The sequence below is a fragment of the Pristiophorus japonicus genome, chromosome 1 (genome assembly GCF_044704955.1).
Source record: "Pristiophorus japonicus isolate sPriJap1 chromosome 1, sPriJap1.hap1, whole genome shotgun sequence".
NCBI lineage: Eukaryota > Metazoa > Chordata > Chondrichthyes > Pristiophoridae > Pristiophorus > Pristiophorus japonicus.
The window spans coordinates 392,421,293-392,449,263 of NC_091977.1; the positions used below are offsets into that span (position 1 = coordinate 392,421,293).

The 27,971-nt window shown below is 44.2% G+C and overlaps 1 protein-coding gene across 8 annotated transcripts in view; it reads left to right on the top strand.

Annotated features, from left to right (window-relative positions):
• Nucleotides 1-27,971, top strand: part of ncoa2 (nuclear receptor coactivator 2) — a 418,174-nt gene that overhangs the window by 241,437 nt on the left and 148,766 nt on the right. For all 8 annotated transcript variants that reach the window (XM_070891258.1, XM_070891269.1, XM_070891263.1 and 5 more), the window contains 2 exons: nucleotides 5,776-5,883; nucleotides 8,210-8,382. In XM_070891258.1, coding sequence (XP_070747359.1) covers nucleotides 5,795-5,883; nucleotides 8,210-8,382 — 262 coding nt within the window. In that variant the 5' untranslated portion in view covers nucleotides 5,776-5,794. The remainder of the gene's footprint in view (nucleotides 1-5,775; nucleotides 5,884-8,209; nucleotides 8,383-27,971) is intronic.

Below are 27,971 nucleotides of genomic sequence, written 5' to 3' on the forward strand. Positions count from 1 at the left end.
CTCTGCACTTATGTTCACACCCAACTTCAGTAGCTTTGTAGATCCTAGGCCTGAAGAATTAGAAAAGGGGGCTCTAACTTTTGGGAATTTTACATTTGTGTCTAATTCTCTGTGGCTCACTCACTTCTCACATGTATCCGGTGCCCAGCTCCCAAATTTTGGACATCGCTATTCTAGGTGGCTAGTTGAGAGAATGTAGATGTAATATACTTGGATTTTGGTAAGATAATTAATAAGGTAGCTCAAAGAAAACCAGTACTCGCAATCAGCAGACAACGGGGTGAATTTCACTGGGGTTTCTTCCACTCACCCATCATAACTTCACGAGAAAAGCCACAGAAACCCCAGCAAAATGACACATGCCATGTTTCTGGGGTTTCTACGGCTCTTTGGCCAAAGTTATGGCAGGCGAATGTGAGAAGGTCTGTGGAGATTTGTCCCAATGTAATTGGGCGTGAACAAAGATGGATTGAACATCTTTTGAAGTGGCAGTGGACAGTGGGTCTGTGTGAATATTACTGTGTGCATGCACACAGATTTGTTGCACATACATGGGAAGGACTGCAGTACCAAACACCTGTGTACGGAACTAGCACTATCTATGACTAGTGACATTAAGGGGCAAGAGATCATATTAATAGTCTCAGTACTTTGCGTAAAAATGTTCTTTGTTGTGGTGCAAAAATGTGGTCCTTGAAGATTTAACTCTTTTGAGCAGTTTGTATCTGCCTTGTGGATTGTGTTGACACCAATGCTTTCTGTTATCAATGTTAAGTGTTTTTTACTTTTGCTGTGACAACACATCCTTCACATTCTTTCCTACTTGATAAGCACCATAGCAGAAGCAATGTGAATAACACCCACAAATCAAAAAAGTAGAGACAGTAGAGTCGCAATGGAGTCTTGTTATATATGGGAAATATTTTGGTGATGGGAAATTTTCATAAAATTAAAGGGATCAATTTAATTGTCATTTTTATAAATCAAGCAATTGAAAACATTTCAAATTACTTTTGAATACTTTTCTCAGAAGTCTGAGCAATTAAATTAAAACCGAGATGATCATTAACTCGCTGTGTTCGCTCCTTTCTACTCCCTGCACTGTCTTTCTCGCCCCATACGTTTACTTTGTCTGTTTTACACTCTCTTCCTCTTCAGTATTTTTCTCCTGTTAGATTCAGTTTATTTCAAACTTAGACTTTGTAATGTCCAGTTAATTTTTTTGCGAGCTTTTGATGGCAAGCTGTCTGTGCTCAACTTTTAGAAAGCTTCAGAGTAATGTCCAAGCTTCACCCTGACTCTAAATTAGTAAAGAGTAAGTTTGGCAGTTTTTCAGTTATTTGTTAAAAGTTACATTACAAATATGAGCTGCATACCAGTTAATTTATTAAGAGGTACTTTCAACATCACGTCTTTTCAAGATAGAATTCCGGTTCATCTGGCTTTTGCAACGCTAGCGTGTCAATAATAAACTTAATCAAAACCATGCTATGAAAAAGCTAACATCAGTTCAATATTCTGTTGTTGAATCTTTACTGTTAAGTTTGTGACTTGATATAGTTCAAAAGCATCAGTGCAACACCACTACATTTTGCAGCATTACTGACAACATGGGGTCTCTGGCTTCATTCATAACAAAACTTAGACACTGAGTAAAAAGGCAGTACACCAAAGAGTTTGATACCGTGCTATTAACAACAATAACCTGAACTGGAAGCTTATTTTTTTAGAAATTATTCCTCAGATTGGCAATGTCTACAGACAACTGTAGGAAGATTCTTCATTGGCCACACGGTATAAAACCTGACCTGTCTGTCTTCAATATCGTGGTTCTGTCTTTTGGATTCAAAAGATTTTCTTTTTTTGAAGCAAAGTGCACTTACCAATTCTGTGCATAAGATCTGATTCTAACAAAAAGTACAAAAACAAACAAAAATCAGTGTTGTGAAATGGATACATGTTCTGCACAGGAGAATACCTACCACATAGTTCTACTAGCTTTAACAGGAGGTCTGGGAGATGATCGTGATCCCTTGAGTTTCCCATCAAATCCTTTCTAATCCATGGAACACACTTTTTCAAAACATATTTCCCCAGTAGAATCAGGAGAGGCTTGGAAAAAAAGCTCTTGATAACCATATTCAATACATTTTGACCTGTTAACTTGCACTTGAAATAACCTGGCTTACTTGGGTATCCGTACAAGTCAGATCAATACAGTTGAAGGCAGAGAATCATTTAAGATCAGGAGGCAATATTAAAAGCCAAAACACAAGACTTAAAACAAACTTGCAGAATGGGCATGTAAATTGCAAATTAACTTCAGTATCAAGAGGTCTGAGGTGGTGCAATTAGATAAGACAAATAAGGAGGCCACCTACTCCTTGGCAAATAAGAGTCTAAATGCGATAGGCACAAAGGGATCTAGGGGTACAGAATCAGAAATCACAAAGTAGCAACACCTGTTAACAAAGCACTGGGATTAATTTCTATGAATCGAATTCAAAAGCAGAGAAATTGTTAAGACATATATAGAACCTTGGTTGAAAAGACACTTGGGAGCTGAAATTGCCCCCTCCATAAGCTCCATTACCACTTGGAGCAGAGGCCTGACCTACCGGGGGCAGACGGATGGGCTGACACGTCTGAAATTGCCCTCTGGCCGGGAGCGGCAGGAATGGGTTTCTGCTCCGCCTGTGTTCCCACCGCGTTGGGCATGCGGCGACCCACTTTCCGACCCCCTGTGTGGAATTGCTCCGCGGGAGCGGCGCCACCACTGGTTGGTGCCACTGACAGTTTTCCCCGGTAGGGGGCTGTCTTGACTCCATCTTATTTTTTATTGTTGACCAACTGCCAGGTCGTGCCGACAATTATGGCCACGGACTCAACCGGGCCGCCAATAGGCGCCCCCTCTTGGGCCGGCTGTGTTTGCCATTAACGTAGCTGCAGAGTTCGCAGTGGCCCTCCCCTTTAATTGAAGGGGAGGGACATTGTGACGTAGCACGTCAGAGGCGCTGATGACTTGGAGTGACAGCTGTTCCATTCCCCCCCTCTCCCGACGGCCGCTCCGACCAGCCCGCACTTCCACCCCTCTCTCGACACCCAACACCGCTCCAACCGGAAACGAGAAACAGTGCTGAGATTTGCCAGATTGTCCGCCCCATGCATTGGGGTGAATGGTAGGTACAACCTGTTTCAGGTGGAAGGCAATTTTGGCCCTTTTAAAAGTTGTCTTCTTACAAGGTGGGTGTGTTGAGCAGTAGTTTCCTGTGTTGTCCTGGGCTGGCCCCCAGGTCCTTTCGGCCGGTTAAACGCCGGCCACGGAGTCCCTTCGGCCAGCTCCTCCCGTGTAACGTACCAGGTGGTGTCGGTGCTGAGTTCTTTTAACGTGGGGTGGCCGTTGCACGCCGGCAACCACACGGGCTTAGCTGAGCAAGGTTTTGGTCCAGTGGCAAGGGGGTCCAAGACGACTGGAGAACAGGCACTGCTGTGTGAGCCTAATTGCCTATGGCGAGATGTTGGCCGCAAACTCGCTACCACAAAGAGTAGTTAAGGCAAATAGCATAGATACATTTCAGGGGAAGCTAGATAAGTACATGAATAAGAAAGGACTAGGAGATGCTGATAGGGTAAGATGCAGTAATGAGAGGAGGCTCGTGTGGAGCATAAGCACCGGCATAGACCTGTTGGGCTGAATGGCCTGTTTCCATGCTGTAAATATTATGTAATACTAGGGTTTGCTTTACTGTTTCATTCTGTACTAACCCATCCTCCAATGTAGCTATAACCCACAAAGGAAAATGTTACTGAGTTGTTATCTCATCCATTATGCAAGCTTTTGCTTTCTCTCACGCAACTAACACTTTTCCTCCTGCAAAGTCTGCTTTGCTGAGATTGGTGACTTGAATAATCGTCCTACTTGTAAAGTAAATGTATTAATACTCCAACACTGCCACCATGGGAAAGGCATCTAAAGGTCAAAAAATATAGCTTTTCAAGTGAAATTTGAAATCCTTCTTGGACATCTTTCCTGAGTTGCTCGTATGGCTGGTGACCTAATTAATATAGTGGACAAAATCGATGAACTAATTTCTATAACTGTCTTTTAATCTTCACATCGTCACAGTTGAATTTGAGGCTAACTAACAGAAGTAAACCAATGGGCAGGTACATACCTCTGGGTCATTGGAACCTGTACTCTTCATTATGAAGGCATCATGTCATGGCCATCCAGATCCCAAGGTTCAATGTTACACAACTGATCCATGTTGAGTTAGCTGATCGCTTAGCTGGGCTAGCATTAGGGTGTGTTAGTGATGTGGCTTGAAGGATAACTGTTGACCAAGAGAACATCTGGCTCTTTGACCATCGTATCTTTAATGATCCCCTGTGAGTGCATTTGGGGCCTTGGTTTAACATCTCATCTGAAAGTCGGCACCTCCAACAATGCAGCAGTCCTTCAGTCATTCACTGGTGTGTCGGCTAAGATTAAGTCTCAACTACTGAATTCACGGGAGGGGTAGGGACGTGAACACGATCTTCTGGCTCAGGCGAGAGCATTGTCACTGAACCATGGCTGACACTTGGGTGAAGGTGAGTACATGGTTGAGCTTAGCTATAAAACCTCCCTTGGTCAAGTAGCCTACCAACACTTGCTGTCAGAGAATGCCGTGCAAAGATCAGAACTGCCATCACTTCACTTTGATCAATTATCTGAAATCCCTTTGTGTTCTACTCATTGAGTTAGATCACTAGTTTTCTTAACCATGTTTCTTGTATAGCAACTGCTTTTTGTCTGACCCATTGAAACAGTCAGGATTGATGTACAGCTAAGCAGAGAATTCAATTTTTGTGTCTTGTGATTTGGTAAATCTCTACTTTTTTTCCTTCCTACAATACTAACATGCATATCAAAGTACACATTTCTACATAGTGTAATTTTATTCTATAGTTAGAAAAGTGCTAATGAGTGTTAAATCTCACTGAAGTTTTAGTGCAGAGTTAATTGGCTGTAGTATAGCATGACATGAAGGAAATTTTGGCTAAACTACATTGTGCTTAGAATAACCTGTAGTTTTAATATGGTTAACTGTTAATACTGGCTTTTGATATTCAATTTTTCCATATGAATGAACAGTTTAGAACTTGAATAATTTAAAGCACAAAGACGACTGGTGTCGGGGATCTATTCTCTAGCATACTGGACACAAGGGACATTGGACATAAAGGAATGAACTATTTCAATCCTGTGTTCATATTGAAAGCTCAATATTGATCAAGCAGTTCAATGGTCTGCCAAAGATGTGGCCATCATTGCTTGGGGCAGAAGGTGGCGATGAGTGAAATTGTATGTGAATAATGACGGGCAACAGTGCATTTACTGTTGGGTTTTCTGTGTCAGCTGAGCCGTTTCAAGCCTTGATTTATGTTCTCCTTAGACTGATCCTAAGCTGGGTGTTTTTGCCTGTTTTCAGTGTCTTAGTATCCAAATCTGCTTGTTTCTTGCTCTCAAAGTACAAAGGTTTCAGTACTCAAATAACATGGGGTGGGGAACGGAGACCCTATATAATTTATGTATATTTTGTCCAACACTTGGAATGATCGACATGGTCCTTGGTTAAGAGTGTGTCTACATTACCATCTGAAATAACAGTAGTGATAAGGCTGAAGCAGGTAATCATAAAAATTTGTACAGAAGCTATTGGGTATCAGACACTGCGAAAGTTGAGGCATTTTGCAAAGTGCTAATTGAAACATCTCGCTTAACTTCACCAGCTGCTTATATGTCTGCAAGATGAGTGGAATGGGTGAAAATTCCTCTGACCCTGCCAGATTAGACTCAAGAAAACGTAAGGAATCGCCATGTGACCACCCACGACCGAGGTAAGATGCAGCTAAGGGAATTAATTAATTCTCGAGTATGTTTGATGTCTTACTTTTTATGGTGGAGATAGATCACAATATATCAATTTCATCTTTTCTAGCTCCTTTTCTAAAGCTACTTCATAATTTGGTAAACATGTAGTTTCTGTTATGTTCACTTCACTGAGACCTTTGTTTTTCTCCTATCATTTTTTTTACTTTACAGTCCTCATTCAGTATACAGCTAAGAGAATGTGAATATGATCTGGTCCAAGATCTGGAACTGGATCTTGGGTGCATAATAGCACCCCAGTTGACATTTTTCTTCTTCATCCTGTTTACACCCTGCAGTCTAATTCTGTCTTTGCCCAATGTCTACATATACACTTTTTCCAGCAATGGTCACTGGATTCTAATCAGGTGCAGGTACTCCAGTTTAATTTTTTTTTCTCTTCCTTCTCTCAACTCCTCCACTATTTCCTCCTCCCGACCCCAAGCACACTGAAGCCAAATATAGCCCTTGCTGAAATCGATTAATTTAGTAGCCCGAGATCTTCCTGTTATAGAAACATAGAAAATAGGTGCAGGAATAGACATTCGGCCCTTCGAGTCTGCACCACCATTCAATAAGATCATGGCTGATCATTCACCTCCATATCCCTTTCCTGCTTTCTCGCCATACCCCTTGTTATGAATGGCTCATTTACAAGTTTTGCAATTGGGATGCTCTTTTTTCTAAATTGTAAAAGCCCTTCGATGATTGCACTTTACCAGGAATAATGGGTAAAATGGCTGCATAAGTAAAGCAGGAGTGATGAAAAATTAAAAACATATTACATTGCTTTCATAGCAATGTGCAGAGCATTAGCAACCAAAAGTATGATAGCTGAAAAGGTGTGAGAAATACACCATCAGGACAAATAGGCAGGGTTGGGAGAGTTAACTAGATAAGAATTATGTGCATGAATGTACGTAGCATTAAAAAATATAACAAATGAGTTAGAAGCACAAATTCAGCTGAAAGGATATAAAAACAGAAAATGCTGGAAATACTCGGGTCAGGCAGCATCTGTGGAGAGAGAAAGAGTTAACATTTCAGGTTGCTGACCTTTTGTCAGAACTGGAAAAAGTTAGAGATATAGCAGATTTTAAGCATGTGTGGAGGCAGGGGGAGGGGGGAAAGAACAAAAGGGAAGGCCGATGATAGAGTGGAAGGCAGGGGTGATTAAATGACAATGTATGATTGTACAGAGCAAAAGGGGATGGTAATGAGACATTTATTAAAAAAAAATGGGTCTAGAAGAGGTGAGGTGTACACCCATTTACAGCTAATGCACATGTATCAAAGGTAATCAAATAGGCTCATGGACTGTTGGCCTTTTCTCTGGGGCTGGAATACAAAGGGAATGAAGTTATGCTTTAGTTGTATTAACGCCTTGGTCAGACTCCATCTAGAGTATTGCATTCAATTCTGCGCCTGACACTTCAGGAAGGATGTATTGGCCTTTGATCGGATGCAGTGCAGATTCACCAGAATGATAACGGGGCTTAAAGGGTGAATTAATGTGGAGAGGTTGCATAAATGTGGATGGGTTGTATTCCCTTGAGTTTAGAAGATTGAAGAATGCGTCAATGCAGAGAAGTTATTTCCTCTGATGGGTAAATCCACAACAATAGAATATAATTTTAAAATTAAAATTCCATTCAGGAATGAAATCAAACACTTTTTCCACACAGTAGTGGAAATGTGATATTCTTTCCCAAGAAAGGCTGCAGATGTTAGGTCAGTTGAAATTTTCAAGACTGCAATCGACAACTTTTTATCAGGTAAGGCCATCAAGGAATATGGATCAATAGTGGGTAAATGGAGTTGAGGTATAGATCAGCCATGATCTAATTGAATGGCAGAACAAGTTCAAGAGGCTCTATGGCCTACACTTTTTTCTATCATACAGTTTGGTGACCAAAGAAAAGATTTGGACAGTTAAACTGATTTATTTTTCTTGGCCATTGCTGGATTTGCTTGTGCCACAGAGAATATTTCAAGACATGTCTGCAGCTTCAAACTTTGAGAACAGTTTCTGATTACTTTGCTGTTCTGAAAATCATATCATTAATGTTGAGGAAACAAAATCCATTCAGTTTATTCCTATTTGCTACTTTAAATTGGGTAAAATATTAGTCTGCTTTGAGAACAGTATGTAGTTATCCCTTTGATTAAATCTTGTATTTTTGGATGGAATAGCACTAACCACCAATTTAACTACTTACCTATTTTTAAAAAAAGAGAGCAAATATGTCGCATGTATTCCTAGCACTTAACATTGCTGCTTTTGTGTTTCAACAGCCCTAAACGTAGCACTGAGAAACGTCATCGTGAGCAAGAGAATAAATACATTGAAGAACTTGCTGAGCTGATATTTGCTAATTTTAATGACATTGACAACTTCAACGTAAAACCAGACAAATGTGCAATCTTAAAAGAAACTGTGAAGCGAATCCGTCATATAAAAGAGCAGGGTAAGTTGCTTAATACACACAATGAACCTTGTTTTAAAATGATTAATGCAAGATACAGATGTGTTGTGGTCAACCTTCCTAATCAAGTTCTGAGGGCCAAAACACACTGGTTGCAGTTTCCAATATCTGATGTCTTGTTCCTAATGGACATACTCACTGATCTTGATCAACTTAACTGTGTATTTGATTTCTGGGGCTGGTTATGACTTTTTGAAATAATTAGATGGAGAGAGTACGTACAGGTGTGAGCTAGGCAAAACAATCCCAGCAGTACAGATGAAACCCTTAATGTGTTTAAGGTATCGCTCATTTATTTGCTGCTTTGGCTGTGGGAGGGTGTGGAGTTGATGTATTCAGCAATGGCTTGGATTGTTGCCATAAATATATCCTAATATAAAGAAGAGGATACATCACGAGTTAGGTAGTCTTTTCACAAGTATGAGACCTATAACTAACTCCATGTGAGTGGAGTCACTAGGCATCACATTCTGGTGGACCCTTAAGAGTCATTGGCTTTAATTGTAATCTAATTGAACTATATAATTTGCTTCAGCCTGCAGCAGTGGAAGTCGCTATTTCTCCCCATCACCCCATGAGCAATTGGCATTTCATTTTACCCAAGAAGTGAATTCATATTGACCCAAGAGGAGAAATTGTTGTACACAATACAGAAGATATGCGTTTATTTTGGGGGATTTATTGTTACTTATTCCAGTTACAACCAAGTGGAGTGAAGAGTTGTTGAGAGAAAGTGTTTGTTGGAAAGAAGAACAGTCAACGAGCAGATTTTGAGGTTTTTAACATATTTAGGGAATATAATTATACTTAGAGGTTTAGGGAAGTTAGGACTAAGGCAACTAAAAGATCTGCCGCTGATTGCAGAATACTAGGAGGCCAGAGAGACACGATTATACTGTATAGTCCAAGGCTGAAGTAGATTGATGAGTTGGCATGGAGGGATGTTTTTTTTGGAGAAGGAGCCAATGGAGGTCAGTGAATTGATGAGCAAGCATGACTTAATGTGGGCGGCAAGAGTTTTGTACAGTTTGGAGTTTTTTGTAGGGGGAAGCTTGGGAGGCCAGTGAGAAGAGAATTAGAGAAGTCCAGTCTTGAGCTGACAAAATTGTGGATAAGGGTTTCAACAGTAGTGCAAATGGTGATCAAAGTGCATTCAAAGTTTAGTTCAGTGTTTATTCGGACACCAAGGTGAGCACTGTCTGCCTGAGGTGAGCAGTTGGGAAGGGAAGAAAAGGATGCCCAGCTTTGGGCAGGAAACAAATAAGATGGATTTGGTTTTCCCAATAATCAGTTGAAACAAGTTCAGGCTAATCGATGACTTGATGTAAGGCAGTGACACAAAACAAGTTGTTGTGGAATCTAACCAGGTGGTGGAGGGATAAAGCTGGTTGATATGGAAGCTAACCTCATGCCTATAAATTTTGTCTGAGGAGCAGAATGTATGAATACAAATGAAGAAAGGGAGGGTGCCAAAAATGGTACTGTGTAATATGCCGGGGATGATCCTGTTGGAGGCAGGAGGAGCAATCATTGCAATTGTCTTTGAAATCTACGAACAAAACAAGCAGGTAAACGAGGACACAAAATGCTGGAAATATTCAGCTGTCCTTATTTACCTGCTTGTTTTGTTCGTAGATTCAGTGATTTCAAAGCCGCTATTAGATGGGCAATGGCATGGTATTGGATTTTTGAGTCGGTGCTTTTTGCATACAGTTCTGGTTAACTGTTGACTTGTGGCAGCTTCCAGAGTTATCCCTTTGGAGATGGCGTCTGGGAAGCTTAACTATTATCTGAGATCCTGTGAATGTCTGACAGCCTGATTCAGTCAGGAGAGATACATATTTGATTTCCCTTCACGAGTTGAATGCAAAAACAGCATTCAAGGAGGGGGAGAAGCAGGAGATTGGCCATCGATTCCATCCTCCTCCCTGCCATTGTCTCCGGTTGAACCAGACTGTTGGTGGACTCAGCATCCTATTACACTCCAAGCCGAGCTTGTGACCCCATAATCTCCATCACAAAGACCATCGACTTCCACTGCCATAACATTGCCTGTCTCTGCCCCTACATCAGCCCTTCTGCTGCTGAAATCCTCATCCATGCCTTCATCACCTCTGGACTTGCGATTCCAATGTTTTCCTGGAATGCCTCCCAACCTCCACCCTGTTTCCATCCCAGGGTATTAAAGGAAGTAGGATGCCCCAACTATAATCTTCCAAAATTCTCTCGATTCAGGAACCGTTCCTTTAGACTAGAAAATTGTGTGCATCACTGCACAATTTAAGAATGGCAAGAGAGGGAAACCAGGGAATTATAGACTAGTTAGCCTAACATCTGTTGTCGGGAAATTGTTAGAATCTATAATTAAGGATAGGACGACTGAACAACTCCAATTTTCAGTTGATCAGAGAACCAGCATGGATTTGTGAAAGGTAGGTCATGCCTGTCAAACCTGATTGAATTTTTTGAAGAGGTGACTAAAGTAGTGGACAGAGGAATGTCAATGAATATTATTTATATGGACTCTTCCAGAAGTCATTTTATAAAGTCCCACATAAGAGACTGTTAACTAAGGTAGAAGCATGAGATTGAGGACAAATTGCTGACCTGGTTAGGAAATTGGCTGAGCGGCAGGAGACAGAGAATAGGGATAATGGGTAGGTATTCTAATTGGCAGGATGTGACTCATGGTGTCCTGCAGGGATCTGTGTTGCTGCCTCAACTTTTCACTATTTATTTACAACTTGGATGATGGCATAGAAAGTCATATATCCAAATTTGTCGATGACACAAAGATAGGCAACATTGTTGGCAGTGTAGATGAAAGCATACAATTATAAAAGGATATTGATAGGTTAAGTGAATGGGCAAAACTGTGGCAAATGGATTTCAATGTAAGCAAATGTGAGGCCATCCACTTTGGATCTAAAAAGGTTAGAACAGGGTACTTACTAAATGGTGACAAGCTAAAAACAGTGGAGGTCCAAAGAGACTTGGGGGTTGTTGAGCATTAAAATGTCATGAAAAGGTACAGAAAATAATCAAAAAGGCTAATGGAAAGCTGGCCTTTATATCTAGAGGATTAGAATACAAGTGGGTAGAAGTTATGCTGCAGCTATACAGACCACACCTGGAGTACTGAGAAGTTCTGGGCACTACCATAGGAAGGATATATTGGCCTTAGAGGTTTACCAGAATGATACCCGGACTTCAAAGGTTATGAGGAGAGATTACACAAATGAAAGTTGTATTCACTAGAATTTAGAAGGTTGAGGGTTGATCTGATCGAAGTTTTCAAGATATGAAAGCGATCAGATATGGTAGAGAGAAACTATGTCCGCTGGTTAGGGATTCTTGAACCAGGGGTCAGAGTCTAAAAATTAGAGCCAGATCGTTCAGAAGTGAAATTAAGAAATACTTTTACATACAAAGGGTGGGAGAAATTTGGAACTCTCTTCTGTAAATCACAATTCATGCTAGATGATAGCTTTTTGTTAACAATTTATTAAGGTATATAGAGTTAGGTAGCAGATCAGCCATGATCTCATTGAATGGCGGAATGGCCTATAGCTGTTCCTATGATCCTCTGTATAAATTTCATCACATTCAAAGTTCTAGTGCCCGTATTCTATCCCACACTGAGTACTGCTCACCCATCACCCCTACATTAGCTCCCAGCGCTAATTGAAAATTCTTATTCTTGTGTTTCAATCCCTTCCATGCCTTGTCCTTCGCTAACTCTCCCAACAGAGCAAAAATCACATTCATCTTAACAAAATGGATGAGTAGCAATTCCACAATGTAAACTTTAGTTTCTATTTGGTAGGTAACTTCAGGAGGATCAACTAAACAACAACAACTTGCATTTATATAGTGCCTTTAACATAGAAAAAAGTCCCAAGGAGCTTCACAGATGCATGACCAGACAAAATTTGATGCCAAGCTGAAAAGAGATATTGGGAGGGGTGACTAAAAGCTGCTGCTACTACACCTTGCATTTGTATACCGCCTTCAACATAGTAAACCGTCCCAAAGCACTTCACAGGAGCAATATCAAACAAAATTTGACGAGTCACATAAGGAGATATTTGACAGATCTTGGTCAAAGAGGTAGCTTTTAAGGAGGAGAGAACACAAGGAAGGCTGACGGGTTTAGGGAGGGAATTCCAGAACTTAGACCTTTGGCAACTGAGGGCATGGTCACCAATCATGGAGCGATTAAAATTGGGGATGTGCAAGAGGCCAGGATTGGCAGAGTGCAAAGATCTTAGAGGGTCGTAGGGTTGGACGCGGTTATAGAGGAGTGGCAAGGCAATGGACAGGTTTGAAAACTAGGATGAGGATTTTAAAATTGAGGTGTTGCTGGAATGGGATCCAAAGGCAGCAGCAGAATTGTATTCCATGACAATATGTAACCTGATGGCCCAGCATATCCCTCAGTATACCATCAAGCTAGGGGACCAACCTGGTTCGATGAGTGCACCAGGTGTACCTAAAAATGAGGTGCCAACCTGGGGAAGCTGCAACGCAGGACTACATGCATACTAAAAAGCAGAAGCACCATGCTATAGACAGGGCTAAATAATCCCACAATCAATGGGTCAGATCAAAGCTCTCCAGTCCTATCACATCCAGTCATGAATGTTGGTGGACCATTAAACAACTAATGGGAGGAGGAGACTCCATGAATATCCCCATCCTCAATGATGGCGGAGCCCAGCACATGAATGCAAAAGACAAGGCTGAAGCGTTTGCAACCATCTTCAGCCAGAAGTGCCAAGAGGATGATCCATATGGCCGCCTCCTGAGGTCCCCGCCATCACAGAAGCCAGTCTTCAGCCAATCCGATTCACTCCACGGTTTCAAGAAACGGATGAGCACACTCGATACAGCAACGGCAAGGGGCCCCAACAACATCCCGGCTGTCATGCTGAAGACTTGTGCTCCAGAACTAGCCGTGCCTCTAGCCAAGCTGTTCCAGTACAGCTACAACACTGACATCTACCTGACAATGTGGAAAACTGCACAAGTATGTCCAGTCCACAAAAAGCAGGACAAATCCAATCTGGCCAATTACCACCCCATCATTCTACTCTCCATCATCGGCAAAGTGATGGAAGGTGTTGTCAACGGTGCTATCAATTGGCACTTGCTCACCAATCACATACTCACTGATGCCCAGTTTGGCTTCTGCCAGGACCACTTGGCTCCAGACCTCATTACAGCCTTGGTTCAAATGTGGTCAAAAGAGCTGAATTCCAGAGGCGGTGTGAGTGACTGCCCTGGACATCAAGGCAGCATTTGACCGAATATGGCATCAAGGAATCTTAGTAAAATTGAAGTCAATGGGAATCCGCCGGGGGGGGGCGGAGTCCTCTCCACTGGCTTGTCATACCTAGCACAAAGGAAAATAGTTGTGGAGGCTGAAGGTCAATCATCCCATCCCCAGGACATCGCTGCAGGAATTCCTCAAGGCAATGTCCCAGGCCTAACTGTTTTCAGCTGCTTCATCAATGACTTTTCCTCCATAAGGTCAGAAGTGGGGATGTTTGCTGATGCCTGCACAGTGTTCAGTGCCATTCACAACTCCTCAGGTAATGAAGCAGTCCATGCCCACATGCAAGACCTGGATGACATTCCAGCTTGGGCCGATAAGTGACAATTAACTTTCACGCCGCACAAGTGCCCCAGGCAATGACTCGCTCTAACTAGAGAGAGTCAAACCACTGCTCCTTGACATTCAACAGCATTATCATTTCCGAATGCTAACATCAACATCCTGTGGGGTGGGGTCACCACTGATCAGCCACACACATACTGTGGCTAATGAGCGGGTCAGAGGCTGGGTATTCTTTGGCGAGTGTCTCACCTCCCGACTCCCCAAAGCCTTTCCACCATCCACGAGGCACAAGTCAGGAGTGGGATGGAACACTCTCCATTTGCCTGGAAGTGAAGCTCCAACAACACCATCCAGGACAAAGCAGCCTGCTTGATTCACTCACTTTAAACATTCACTCCCTCCACCACCGGTGCACGGTGGCTGCTGTGTGTACCATCTACAAGATGCACTGCAGCAACTCGCCAAGGCTTCTTCGGTAGCACCTCCCAAATCCGCGAGCTCTACCACCTAGAAGGACAAGGGCAGCAGACACATGGGAACACCACCACCTCCAAGTTGCCCTCCAAGTCACACACCATCCTGATTTGGAAGTATATCGGCATTCCTTCATCGTTGCTGGGTCAAAATCCTGGAGCTCCCGCCCTAACAGCATTGTGGGAATACCTTCACCTCACTGACTGCAGCGGTTCAAGGCTCACCACCACCACCTCCATGGCAATTAGGGATGGGCAATAAATGCTGACCTTGCCAGCGATGCCCACATCCCATAAATGAATAAATAATGTACTCTGACAACACAAAGGCAGTGGAAAGGTTGTGGAGTGGTAGAACTGGGTTTCATAAGCATGCATGTGGAACATGACCTCGTTGTCTTCTAGAAACCATAGACATTTACAGCACAGAAGGAAGCCATTCGGCCCATCATGTCTGCGCCGACCGACAAAGGGCAATCCAGCCTAATCCCACTTGCCAGCTCGGTCTGTAGCCTTGTAGGTTGCGGCACTTCGAGGGCATATCCAAGTACTTTTTAAATGCCATGAGGGTTTCTGCCTCTAGCACCCTTTCAGGCAGTGAGTTCCAGACTGCCACCACCCTCTAGGTGAAAATATTTCTCCTCAAACCTCCTACCACTTAGTTAAATCTATGCTCCCCTCTGCTAAGGAGAATAGGTCCTTTCTATCCACTCTATCTAGGCCCCTCATAATTTTATACACCTTAATTAGGTCACCTCTCAGCCTCCTCTGTTCCAAAGAAAACAAACCCAGCCTATCCCAATCTTTCCTCCTTGCTAAAATTCTCCAGCCCGGGCAACATCCTTGTAAATCTCCTCTGTACCCTCTCTAGTGCAATCACATCCTTCCTGTAATGTGGTGACCAGAACGGGAAGTAGTACTCTAGCTGTGGCCTAACCGGTGTTTTTTACATTTCAAGCATAACCTCACTGCTCTTATATTCTATGCCTTGGCTAATGCAGGCAAGTATCCCTTCTTAACCACCTGATCTATCTGTCCTGCTACCTTCAAGGATCTGTGGACATCCACTCCCGGGTCCCTCTGTTGCTCTACACTTCAGTGTTCTACCATTTATTGTGTATTCTCTTGCCGCCTTTCAGCCATGTCTCAGTAATAGCTATAAGTATCATACTCCCATGTGCCTATCTGTGCCCTGAGCTCATCTGCCTTACTTGCATTGGAGGCAGTTCAGAGGAGGTTCATTAGGTTGATTCCTGAGATTAAGTGGTTGACCTATGAAGAAAGGTTAGGCCGATGCTCACTGGAGTTTAGAAGAATGAGAGATGATCTTATTGAAACTGATACTGAGGAGACTCGACAAGGTAGATGCAGAGAGGATGTTTCCACTCATGGGAATCTAGAATTTCTTCTGAAGGTTGTAGATCTGTGGAGGCTGGGTCATTGAATATATTTAAGATGGAGACAGATTTTTGAACGATAAGGGAGTGAAGGATTATGGGACGCAGGCAGGGAAGTAGAGCTGAGCCCAAGGTCAGTACAGCCATGATCTTATTAAATGGCAGAGCAGGCTCGAGGGGCCAAATGGCCGCCTACTCCTATTTCTTATGTTCTTGCAGATGCACTACAGTGATGCCAGCCACCGCTCTAGCTCCGAAACCCGGAGCTCGAGCTGGTACATTTCCTGCACACGTGGTTGTCCAGGCAAGGAGAAGCTTCCAGGACTTCCCACATGGCACAAGATGTGTATTCCATGGGACTGAGCTGCCCTGTCATGCCTCTATTTGTTAGATTATTAACTAAAGTTTTTAGTATACCCCTCTGCCATAACTTAGAGAAGAAAAGACAACAGTGATATTCACCAACCAATCACCTACCTGCTGTCCTGTGACACCCCTCCTTGATTTTTTTGCTCTTTCTCCCTATTCTCTGGCTTCCGCTGCTCCTTATCCTCGTGCCGCTCTCGCAACCAGCTCCTTCCCTGGTTGTGACATCACTTAAGCTATTTTGCAGTTTTTGCTTTTGTTTTCATTTTGTCCCCGCCCTCTCTCTGCTCTCGGGCCTCGAGTCACTGCTTTTATCACCGCCGCTGGTCCTGCTCTTGCTCTTTGCTGGAATGCAGCATGTAGATGAGGAAGAGGAGAGGGCCAAGGATATACCCTTGGGAGACTCAAAAGGTACTGTGTAGGGGTAGAAAGAGAAGCCATTACTGGAGATGCTCTGCCTACAACTGGATAGGTAAGAGTGGAAACTAGCAAGGTCATCATAGGCAGTCCCTCGGAATCGAGGAAGACTTGCTTACACTCTTAACATGAGTTCTTAGGTGGTTGTACAGTCCAATATGAGAACCACAGTCTCTCACAGGTGGGACAGATAGTCCTCCTAAGTTGCACAATGGAGTAGGGACATTGGAGTAGGATGGTGCTATTGATTGTGCCAAAGGCTGCAGAGAGATAAAGATAGAGAAGGATGAGGAGGAAATACTGCATCACAATGGATGACTGTCCTTTCTGCCTTTTGATTAAGTTTGTTTCGGTGCTGTGGCAGGGGCGGAAACCTGATTGGAGAGATTCAAACATGGAGTTGCGAGACAGTTGAGCATGGTTTGGGGAGCATTATTCAAGGACTTTGAATAGGAATGGAGATTGGGTGGTAGGTGGCAAAAACCAAGAGGTCGCAGGTGTTTTTTCTGCGGAGGGATCAATGAATGTTTTGAAGGGTAGGGACACCGTACCCAAGGAGAGATAACCATTTACAATGTCATCCAGCACGGGAGATTGGAAGGGAAGTTGAGTCGTCAGCAGTTTAGTGGGAATAGGGTTATAGGAACAGGGATTTCATTAACACGATGTTGAAGTTTATTCTTGATGTGTATTTCGTGATCCCATCTTTGGACAAGGTGGGCCTTCCTTGGGGACTACCATTGAATGCAGTTGGTGAGTTTGGCTTGAACAATTTAATCCCAAACTGATTCTCATACTGCTGTTGAGTTAGAATGCTGAGCAGCAAAACTCAAAACGCTAACATTTTGATGGGTTCCGTTAAATTGAAGACCTGATAACTGCAAAATGGTAAGGATTAATATATAGTGGTTCAAATAATTTTATAACCTGGTTTTTCCATAAAGCGTCCAAATTTTATAATGCCGGTTCTTTTTATATATGGATCACTGGCACCCTTATGAAAATGCAATTCCAGCAACGATGACCACTTTTTTTCCTTTTTAATTAGTATTTTATAGTTTAGTTGAGTTTCAATTTAGCAATGTCTGAAGACTCTTACGGTTCATTTGCAAGCGCTGTTTTATATGATGTCATCAAACCTTTTACTGTTTTGGCTCTTAAAGTGGTCTTGATCTGACTTTTAAATAGTTCTCTTCTGACCTTTATTCAGAGTTACAAGCACAGATCAAAATACCTGTAGAAGTACAGTATCTGCTCATTTATAGACAATTCTGAAGCTCCATGTGAATTTGATTCTGTAAATTTTAATTGACATTTAAGTAGCAGCATAACTGATGTGACCACTTATTTTTGCATTTTTGGCAGTTTTAGTGAAATGAAAAGGATTTTTTTTAAATGATCAGGAATTGAAACATCTAAAAAAGTGGGACCTACCCTCTTGTGTTACATTTCCATACATTTCAAAATAACGGAAGTAATTTTGACTTTAAATTGGAAACTGGTAAATTTGAAACTGCAGTTTTTAAAGTGGGCAAAATAATAATATAAATTCAGACTGTCAGTGAGTTTGCCTCCTTTTGTATATTGAGGTGAAAAGACATTGTGCTAGAATTTTGATCAAAATCAGCCACTGCCGGATTGCCGCCTAAAAAAAAACCCCGCTAAGATTATTAAATTAAGGCCGGCGAAAAATTGTTCAAAAAATTGAAAAAATTCCGCCCAGTGGGAAAAGTCGGTCTTGCACATGGATTCTCGGTGGAAACCGTGATCTTGGTCAGTGGGGCATGAACTGGTTCTGGGGGAGGTGGGACCAGTACAAACTGGACGGTCTGCATCTGGGCAGGACCGTAACCAATGTCCTAGGGGGAGTGTTTGCTACTGCTGTTAGGGATGAGTTAAACTAATATGGCAGGGGGATGGGAACCAATGCAGGGAGACAGAGGGAAACAAAATGGAGACAAAAGCAAAAGACAAAGGAGATGAGTAAAAGTGGAGGGCAGGGAAACCAAGGCAAAAAACAAAAAGGGCCACTGTACAGCAAAATTCTAAAGTGTCAAAGTGTATTAAAAAGGCAAGCAAGAAAGCTCGGTGCCTCAATGCGAGGAGTATTCGGAACCCAGGAGAGGGCTCTGAGCTAGTTAGAATGGGTGAGAGCTCAGATGAACAGGACCCCAAGAAAGAATGCAAAAGGCAGGAGGCAACAGAGCAGAGTAGCACTGGAGTAAGTGTAAACCACAAGGTGATAGGAAGGGACAATATGTATGAATATAAAGGGGCTGCAGGAGGGGTCAAAACTAAAAATCATGGTTTAAAAACTAGTATTAAAACACTCTACCTAAACGCACGTAGCATTCAAAATAAAGTAAATGAGTTGACGGCATAAATCATTACAAATGGGTATGATTTGGTGGCCATTACAGAAACGTTGTTGCAGGGTGGCCAAGACTGGGAATTAAACATACAGTGGTATCTGACAATTCGGAAAGATAGACAAGAAGGGAAAGGAGGTGGGGTAGCTCTGTTAATAAAGGATGATATCAGGGCAGTTGTGAGAGACGATATTGGCTCTAATGAACAAAATGTTGAATCATTGTGGGTGGAGATTAGAGATAGTAAGGGAGAAAAGTCACTGGTGGGTGTAGTTTATAGGCCCCCAAATAATAACTTCACGGTGGGGCGGGCAATAATCAAGGGAATAATGGAGGCATGTGAAAAAGGAACGGCAGTAATCATGGGGGATTTTAACCTACATATCGATTGGTCAAATCAAATCCCACGGGGTAGCCTGGAGGAGGAATTCATAGAATGCATACGGGATTGTTTCTTAGAACAGTATGTTACAGAACCTACAAGGGAGCAAGCTATCTTCGATTTGGTCCTGTGTAGTGAGACAGGAATAATAAACTTCTCCTAGTAAAAAGATCCTCGAGAAATGAGTGATCACAGTATGGTTGAATTTGCAATACAGATTGAGAGTGAGGAAGTAGTGTCTCAAACGAGCATACTATGCTTAAACAAAGGGGACTACAGTGGGATGAGGGCAGAGTTGGCTAAAGTAGACTGGAAACACAGACTAAACGGTGGCACAATTGAGGAACAGTGGAGGACTTTTAAGGAGCTCTTTCATAGTGCTCAACAAAAATATATTCCGGTGAAAAAGAAGGGCGGTAAGAGAAGGGATAATCAGCCATGGATAACCAAGGAAATAAAGGAGAGAATCAAATTAAAAACCAATGTGTATAAGGTGGCCAAGGTTAGTGGGAAACTAGCAGATTGGGAAAATTTTAAATGACAGCAAAGAATGACTAAGAAAGCAATAAAGAAAAGAAAGATAGATTACGAAAGTAAACTTGCGCAAAACATAAAAAGATAGTAAAAGCTTTTACCGATATATAAAACGGAAGAGAGTGACTAAAGTAAATGTTGGTCCCTTAGAAGATGAGAACGGGGATTTAATAATGGGAAATGTGGAAATGGTTGAGACCTTAAACAATTATTTTGCTTCGGTCTTCACAGTGGAAGACACAAAAACCATGCCAAAAATTGCTGGTCACGGGAATGTGGGAAGGGAGGACCTTGAGACAATCACTATCACTCGGTGGGGGGTAGTGCTGGACAGGCTAATGGGACTCAAGGTAGACAAGTCCCCTGGTCCTGATGAAATGCATCCCAGGGTATTAAAAGAGATGGCAGAAGTTATAGCAGATGCATTCGTTATAATGTACCAAAATTCGCTGGACTCTGGGGAGGTACCAGCGGATTGGAAAGCAGCTAATGTAACACCTCTGTTTAAAAAAAAAAAAAAAGGGGGCAGACAAAAGGCAGGTAACTATAGGCCAGTTAGTTTAACATCTGTAGTGAGGAAAATGCTTGAAGCTATCATTAAGGAAGAAATAACGGGACATCTAGATAGGAATAGTGCAATCAAGCAGACGCAACATGGATTCATGAAGGGGAAATCATGTTTAACTAATTTACTGGAATTCTTTGAGGATATAACGAGCATGGTGGATAGAGGTGTACCGATGGATGTGGTGTATTTAGATTTCCAAAAGGCATTCGATAAGGTGCCACACAAAAGGTTACTGCAGAAGATAAAGGTATGCGGAGTCAGAGGAAATGTATTAGCATGAATCGAGAATTGGCTAGCTAACAGAAAGCAGAGAGTCGGGATAAATGGATTCTTTTTGGGTTGGAAATCGGTGGTTAGTGGTGTGCCACAGGGATCGGTGCTGGGATCACAACTGTTTACAATATACATAGATGACCTGGAAGAGGGGACAGAGTGTAGTGTAACAAAATTTGCAGATGACAAAGATTAGTGGGAAAGCGGGTTGTGTCGAGGACAGAGGCTGCAAAGAGATTTAGATAGGTTAAGCGAATGGGCTAAGGTTTGGCAGATGGAATACAATGTCGGAAAATGTGAGGTCATCCACCTTGGGGGGGAAAAAAAACAGTAAAAGGGAATATTATTTGAATGGGGAGAAATTACAACATGCTGAGGTGCAGAGGGACCTGGGGGTCCTTGTGCATGAAACTCTTTTTGGAGTTCACCTGCAAAACATAAAACATTAAACGGTGCCACCCGACCTGGGTGACACTCCAGACATTTACAAGGCCCTTTTTTTTTTTTTTCCCCCTTTTTTTTTTTGTGTTTTTCTCTCTTTTTTTTTGGGCACTAAAATCACAATTTTCCCCAGTGCCCCCTATAAAAGGGAAGGGGGACACTAAAAGCACCGGCAATTAAAACAAATTAAACTTAAAAACGTAAAATCAAATTAAAATTTGGTTGCCGGGCGTGATGATGCACTCCAGTCCCTCCGGTGCCCACCTCTCGCGGAAGGCCGCGAGCGTACCGGTGGACACCGCGTGCTCCATCTCCAAGGACACCCTGGACCGGATGTAAGAGCGGAAGAGAGGCAGGCAGTCAGGTTGAACGACCCCCTCGACCGCCCGCTGCCTGGACCGGCTGATGGCACCCTTGGCCGTGCCCAGGAGCAGTCCTACGAGGAGGCCTTCGGACCTACCCGCTCCCCTCCGCACAGGGTGCCCAAAGATCAGGAGAGTGGGACTGAAGTGCAGCCAGAATTTCAGGAGCAGCCCCTTCAAATAATGGAACAGGGGCTGCAACCTCGTGCACTCAATAAAAACATGGAACACAGACTCCTCCAGACCGCAGAAATTGCAGGCGGCCTGGGAGTCCGTGAACCGGCTTAAAAATTTGTTGCACGGCACTGCTCCGTGCACCACCCTCCAGGCCAAGTCCCCGATGAATAGTGGGAGGACCCCTGCGTAGAGTGCCCTCCATCGGGGACCCCCGCCTCCTCCGGACGGCAAGATGGTACGCCATGGCGTGTCCGGACGGCCGGCGAGGATGGCAAAGTTGAGGGTGTGCAGGAGCAGCCCGTACAGGAAACCCCTCCGCGCGGAACTGAAAGGCACGGAGGGGATTTCCCCGAGGCGGCTCAAGTTGTGAGGCGCCGGCCCCCGAGGGAGGTTCCGGGGTTTGGCGCCGATGAGGAATTCCGTCCGGACGGGGGTCAGTTCGGACGGGATCTCCCCACGTGCTTGAGCCTCCTCGATGCACCTAACGGAGTCAGGGCCCAGAGCTGTTTTTAGCGACTCGATGGCATCGGCCGCATGGCGGACGTTGGCAGAGTTTAGGCGCCGCGCCAGCGTGTCTGGCGCCATCCAGCCCGCTCCTCCGCCATCGAGCAGGTCCCTGACCCTGGTCACCTCACCAGCCACAGCCCTCTCTTCCGACCGCCACATGAAACCTCGGCAGTGGAGGTACGGATTCCCGAGCAGCGGCTCCTGCAGGACGGCCACCACTCCAGCCGGCGGAGAGCTGCGCTTGGTGGAGACTTTGTTCCAGACCCTGATGAGTTCCCTGTAAAAGACAGGCAGCTCCCGGAGGGCGGTCCTGGCACCCCCCAAGTTCACAAACAGGAGCTGCGTGTCATAATTGAGGTCGCGCTGCTGGCGGAAGAAATACCTCGCCAGAGCACACCACCTAGGAGGGGGCTCGACGTAAAGGTATCTCTGCAGGGTCTGAAGACGGAAAGTCGCGAGCTGGGCGCTGACGCACACCAACGACTGACCGCCCTCCTCAAGCGGGAGACTCAAGACCGCGGCAGAGACCCAGTGCTTCCTGTTGTTCCAGAAGAAGTCCACCAGCTTCTTCTGTATCTTGGCGACAAACGCAGGGGGAGGGGTCAAAGTGACCAGCCGGTACCACAACATTGCGGCCACCAGCTGGTTTATGACTAGCGCTCGACCCCTGTAGGACAGCACTCTGAGCAGTCCTGTCCAGCGCCCTAGGCGAGCGGCGACCTTGGCCTCCAGCTCCTGCCAGTTCGCCGGCCAGGCTCCCTCGTCGGGGCTAAGGTAGACTCCCAGATAGAGGAGATGGGTCGTGCTCCAGGCAAAAGGCCTTAGCTCCCCCGGCAGGGAGTCCACCCGCCACTGACCCACCAGGAGTCCGGAACATTTCTCCCAGTTGATCCTGGCGGAGGACGCGGCCGAGTAAATCTCCTGGCACTCACGCATCCTCCGCAGGTCAGCGGGATCCTCTACCGCGAGGAGCACGTAATCGGCGTAAGCCGAGAGGACGACCTCCACGCCCGGCCCTTGCAGAGCCAGTCCCGTCAACCTCGTCCGCAAGAGGCGCAGGAAAGGCTCCACGCAAACGGCGTATAACTGGCCGGACATTGGGCATCCCTGGCGCACCCCTCTCCTAAAGCGAAGGGGCGCCGTCAAGGACCCGTTAACCTTAATCAGACACTCCGCGGCGGCGTACAAAAGTCGGATCCGGGCGACGAAATGCGTCCCGAATCCGAAAGCGCGCAGAGTTCCGAGCAGATAGTCGTGATCCACCCTGTCGAACGCCTTCTCTTGGTCGAGGGATAGGAAGGCGACCGACAGACCAGCCTCCTGGGAGCAATGGATGAGGTCCCGGACCAGATGGATGTTATCGTGGATTGTCCGGCCCGGGACCGTGTATGACTGGTCGGGGTGGATCATGTGGTCCAGCACGGCACCAAGGCGAGCAGACATCGCCCTGGCGTCCTTGTGCATGAATCCCAAAAAGTTAGTTTGCAGGTGCAGCAGGTAATCAGGAAGGCGAATGGAATGTTGGCCTTCATTGCGAGAGGGATGGAGTACAAAAGCAGGGAGGTCCTGCTGCAACTGTATAGGGTATTGGTGAGGCCGCACCTGGAGTACTGCGTGCAGTTTTGGTCACCTTACTTAAGGAAGGATGTACTAGTTTTGGAGGGGGTACAGAGACGATTCACTAGGCTGATTCCGGAGATGAGGGGGTTACCTTATGATGATAGATTGAGTAGACTGGGTCTTTACTCGTTGGAGTTCAGAAGGATGAGGGGTGATCTTATAGAAACATTTAAAATAATGAAAAGGATAGATAGGATAGAGACAGAGAGGTTGTTTCCACTGGTCGGGGAGACTAGAACTAGGGGGCACAGCCTCAAAATACGGGGGAGCCAATTTAAAACCGAGTTGAGAAGGAATCTATGTAATTCTCTGCCCAAGGAAGCAGTTGAGGCTAGCTCATTGAATGTATTCAAATCACAGATAGATAGATTTATAACCAATAAGGGAATTAAGGGTTACGGGGAGCGGGCGGGTAAGTGGAGCTGAGTCCACGGCCAGATCAGCCATGATCTTGTTGAATGACGGAGCAGGCTTGAGGGGCTCGATGGCCTACTCATGTTCCTAATTCTTATGTTCTTTTGTTCAAATTGGGCGGTACTTATTTAAAATTTAGTCTGAGGCTGTAAGTTGGGCCTAGGGAGGGGGGGAAAACACACTGGTTTCCGATTTTTGTTTTTTGTAAAAATATTCACAGGACCCTTCTGCACTGAATTGCTGCAAAATAATTTTTTTTAAACTTTCACTTACATTTTTTTTTGCAAGGTTTCTAACCGCTGATCAAAGGGTTGCTCCGGCTGGTTTCTCGTGGGCGGTATTTTTTCCCTCGGCTAAGGAACACCGCTACCACCAAACTCGGGCGGTGGTGGTTTTTTCAGTCTTCCATGCTGGCAGTCCGCTCCCCAGCAGTATTTCGAAACTACCGGTGGAAGACTTTGACGAAACTTGTGGTTTTCAAGCAAAAAACAGGAATACCACTGAGAAACTGGGCGGAAATGTTGATCAAATTCCAGCCCACTGTGTCCAACCTGCTGTACCATCTCTAATTTAGCAAAGATGCTTTTACTTTATATTAGTGCATCCAACAGCAGAAGGAATGGTCTCATGCAGTCCATGGTGTAAACGAGCCTGATTGCCTTACCCTTTCAACATCATACACTCACTAACATTTGGGATCTGAGTAAAGGATAAATTGTAATTATGGGAAGCTCGCCTAAAGCAGCTAGTTTCCTACATCATGAGCTAAAGCAGTACAAAAATAAAAGCACATTCTGTATGCTGCACTATGAAAAGGTTAAAGTTTGAAAACTTTAATTTTAAAGGGAATCTGAGCTTCAATAACCATTATTTAAAATGCAGAATTTTTCCTGGAACAAGTCTTTAAAGATGAATGTTTCCAATTATTGCTAGCATCCAGTAATTACTTTTGACAATATTGTTCCAAATTATGGGCTCAATTTTCCTTGTTCATTGCGTCGTTTTTTTTTGGCATATTTATTTTTTTCAATGTTTCCCCCTGTGATCTGTGCCGGAGTAACTGACTTAGTTACGATTTTTCTCTTTTTTTTTACATATGTTACCTCATGTCTGTGCCGGTTTTTTCAATTGTTCGCAGTTTGGCCAACATTTTTTCCTCTCAGGACGCCGGTATCTGGCCACTCCCGAAAAACCTTCTGATGAGTGAGTTAAGAAAACCAGCGCACATTCACCAATCTGCGCTGAAAGATGCCATTGTTTTTAAATCTAAGATTTTGGAGGGAGTCAGGAACACTATCAAAATCAATAATAAAGTTCAATTTTTTTTTACCTGTCAACATGGGAAGTATAAATTTGTTGGATTTCAGAAGTTCTCTTTTTTTTTACTCACTCTCACACCACCACTGAACGTCTTGAAGCAGGGCTGGAGGGTTGTAGCTTTGGCCAGCAGGATCTGCCCTGCGCCCAGACACAGCGGCTCAGGGCTCGGCTCCAAAACAAGCCGAGGAGGAGGAGAAGATCGGAAGGCTTGGAGCCCGGGGAGCGAGGTGCCTTCTGCATTGAAGACTGCAGTGAGTGGGTGGGGGGAGGTGGGAGAAGTCACAAGACTCCACAATTAGATAAGGTGGGGGAGAAAGAGAGGATAAGTCACAAGACCTTTGGGTGTGGTCCATCCATACAGACCTTGGGGAGTGAGAGAACTGGAAACCTGTCCTGCCTGCCTGCTTTCCTGCCTTTTTGAGCTTCTTTCAAAGGTTAAATTCAAATTTCGGGGCAATACTGACAATGACATACCTTGTGCGATCCTTTTGCATCATGGTGCTGCGTAGGAGACAATTGATTCCACTTCATTGCATCAGGAACATCAGAGTCTGTAGGGTGCTGGGCAGGAGGTTTTACCCACCTCGGGTATATCGAGACAGACATTCATACCTCCACCAGAGTGATGCAGACTGTGTCAGAAGGCTACGTTTCTGCAAAGAAGTTATAAGTGAGATCTGTGAGTTGGTCAAAGCAGACCTGCAACCTAGAAGCATCAGAAGGACTGCTTTGTCAGTTGAAGTTATGGTTACAGCTGCACTTTCATTCTATGCCTCCGGATCGTTTGAAGCAACAACTGGGGATGTGCGCGCCATCTCTCAACATGCAACACATGTCTCCATTCACCAGGTCATGGCTGCACTGTAAACGCGTAGGAATGACTTCATAAAGTTTCCCATGACCGGGCTGTGGCTTCTCCAGAATTGCTGGCTTCCCAAAAGTACAGGGTGTCTTTCTGCTGGGTGGGACGTACAGATGGTCACATTTACAATTGCAATGCCATTGAATAAATGAAAATATTACTTGACCAAGGTCCTGTTGCTTCTTTTTACACTGGCCTCCAGATCTCATGGTGGTCACCATGGCGCAGTAATCTTCTGCAACTTAGTTCCAACGTTTCTTCTTTTTTTTGCGTGGAACTTTTATGTAACCTCTGCTGGTGTCCAGCTCCTACCATCTGTTCTCAATCACAGTAACTAGTGCCTCCACTTCTTTCTGTAAGAAATTCTTGGTTGCATCTTGTATTGCTCCTGCTGCTCTCACAACACTCCTTCTCACACACACAACTGGCTCTTTAAAAATAGCCGATTGCCAAATCCGAGCTGTACTGAGCATGCGCATCCATTGGAACAACGGCAAAAATGTAACACTTTTTCCCTGCACGTGCGCAGAAGGCGCGGTTTTGTTTTTTGGCACAAACAGCAGCCCCCCCCCCCCCCCCCCCCCAAGAGGTGACTGGAGACGCTGTGCGGCGCCAAATTCGAATTCTACATTGAGGAAACTTTGGCAAATTATTTCTGTCGCATTTCTGGCCTCAAAAAAGACGTATCTCTGGCAATACGTCAGAAAACGGGCTTGGGGAAAATTGAGCCCCATGATTTTATAAGTGTCCTGTTAGCACTTCATTCATAATGGATTCCAGCATTTTCCCAATAACTGGTGTCGGGCTAACCAGCTTGTAGTCCCCTGCTTTCTCTCTACCTATTATCTTGAATAGCGAGGTTACATTTATGACCTTCCACTGGAACTGTTAGAATCTAGGGAATTTTGGATGATCACAACCAAATGCATGCACTATCTCTGTCGCCACCTCTTAGAATCTTGGACTATAGACCATCAGGTCCAGGAAATTTATCGGCTTTTAGTCTCCTTAGTTTCTCAAGTACTTTTTTTTTTAAACTGATCTTAATTATTTTTAAGTTTCTCACTCCCATTAGCAGCTTGGTTCCCCACTATTTTTGGTATGCCTTTTGTCTTCTACTGTGAAGGCAGATACAAAATATTTATTTGAGATCTCTGCCATTTCTTTACTCCCCATTATAATTTCTCCTGTCTCAGCCTCTGAGGGACCATCTCTTCCTTTTTACAGACTTGTAGAAGCTCTACAATCTGTTTTTATATTTCTTGCTAGTTTACTCGTATTCTATTTTCTCTCATCAATCTTTTGTCATCCTTTGTTGGTTTCTAAATCTCTCCCAATCCTCAGGCTTACTACTATTCTTCACAACATTATAAGCCTCTTCTTTTCATCCGCTATCCTTAACTTCTTTAGTTAGGCACGGATGAATCACTTTTCCCGTGGAGTTTTTATTTCTCAATGGAATGTACATT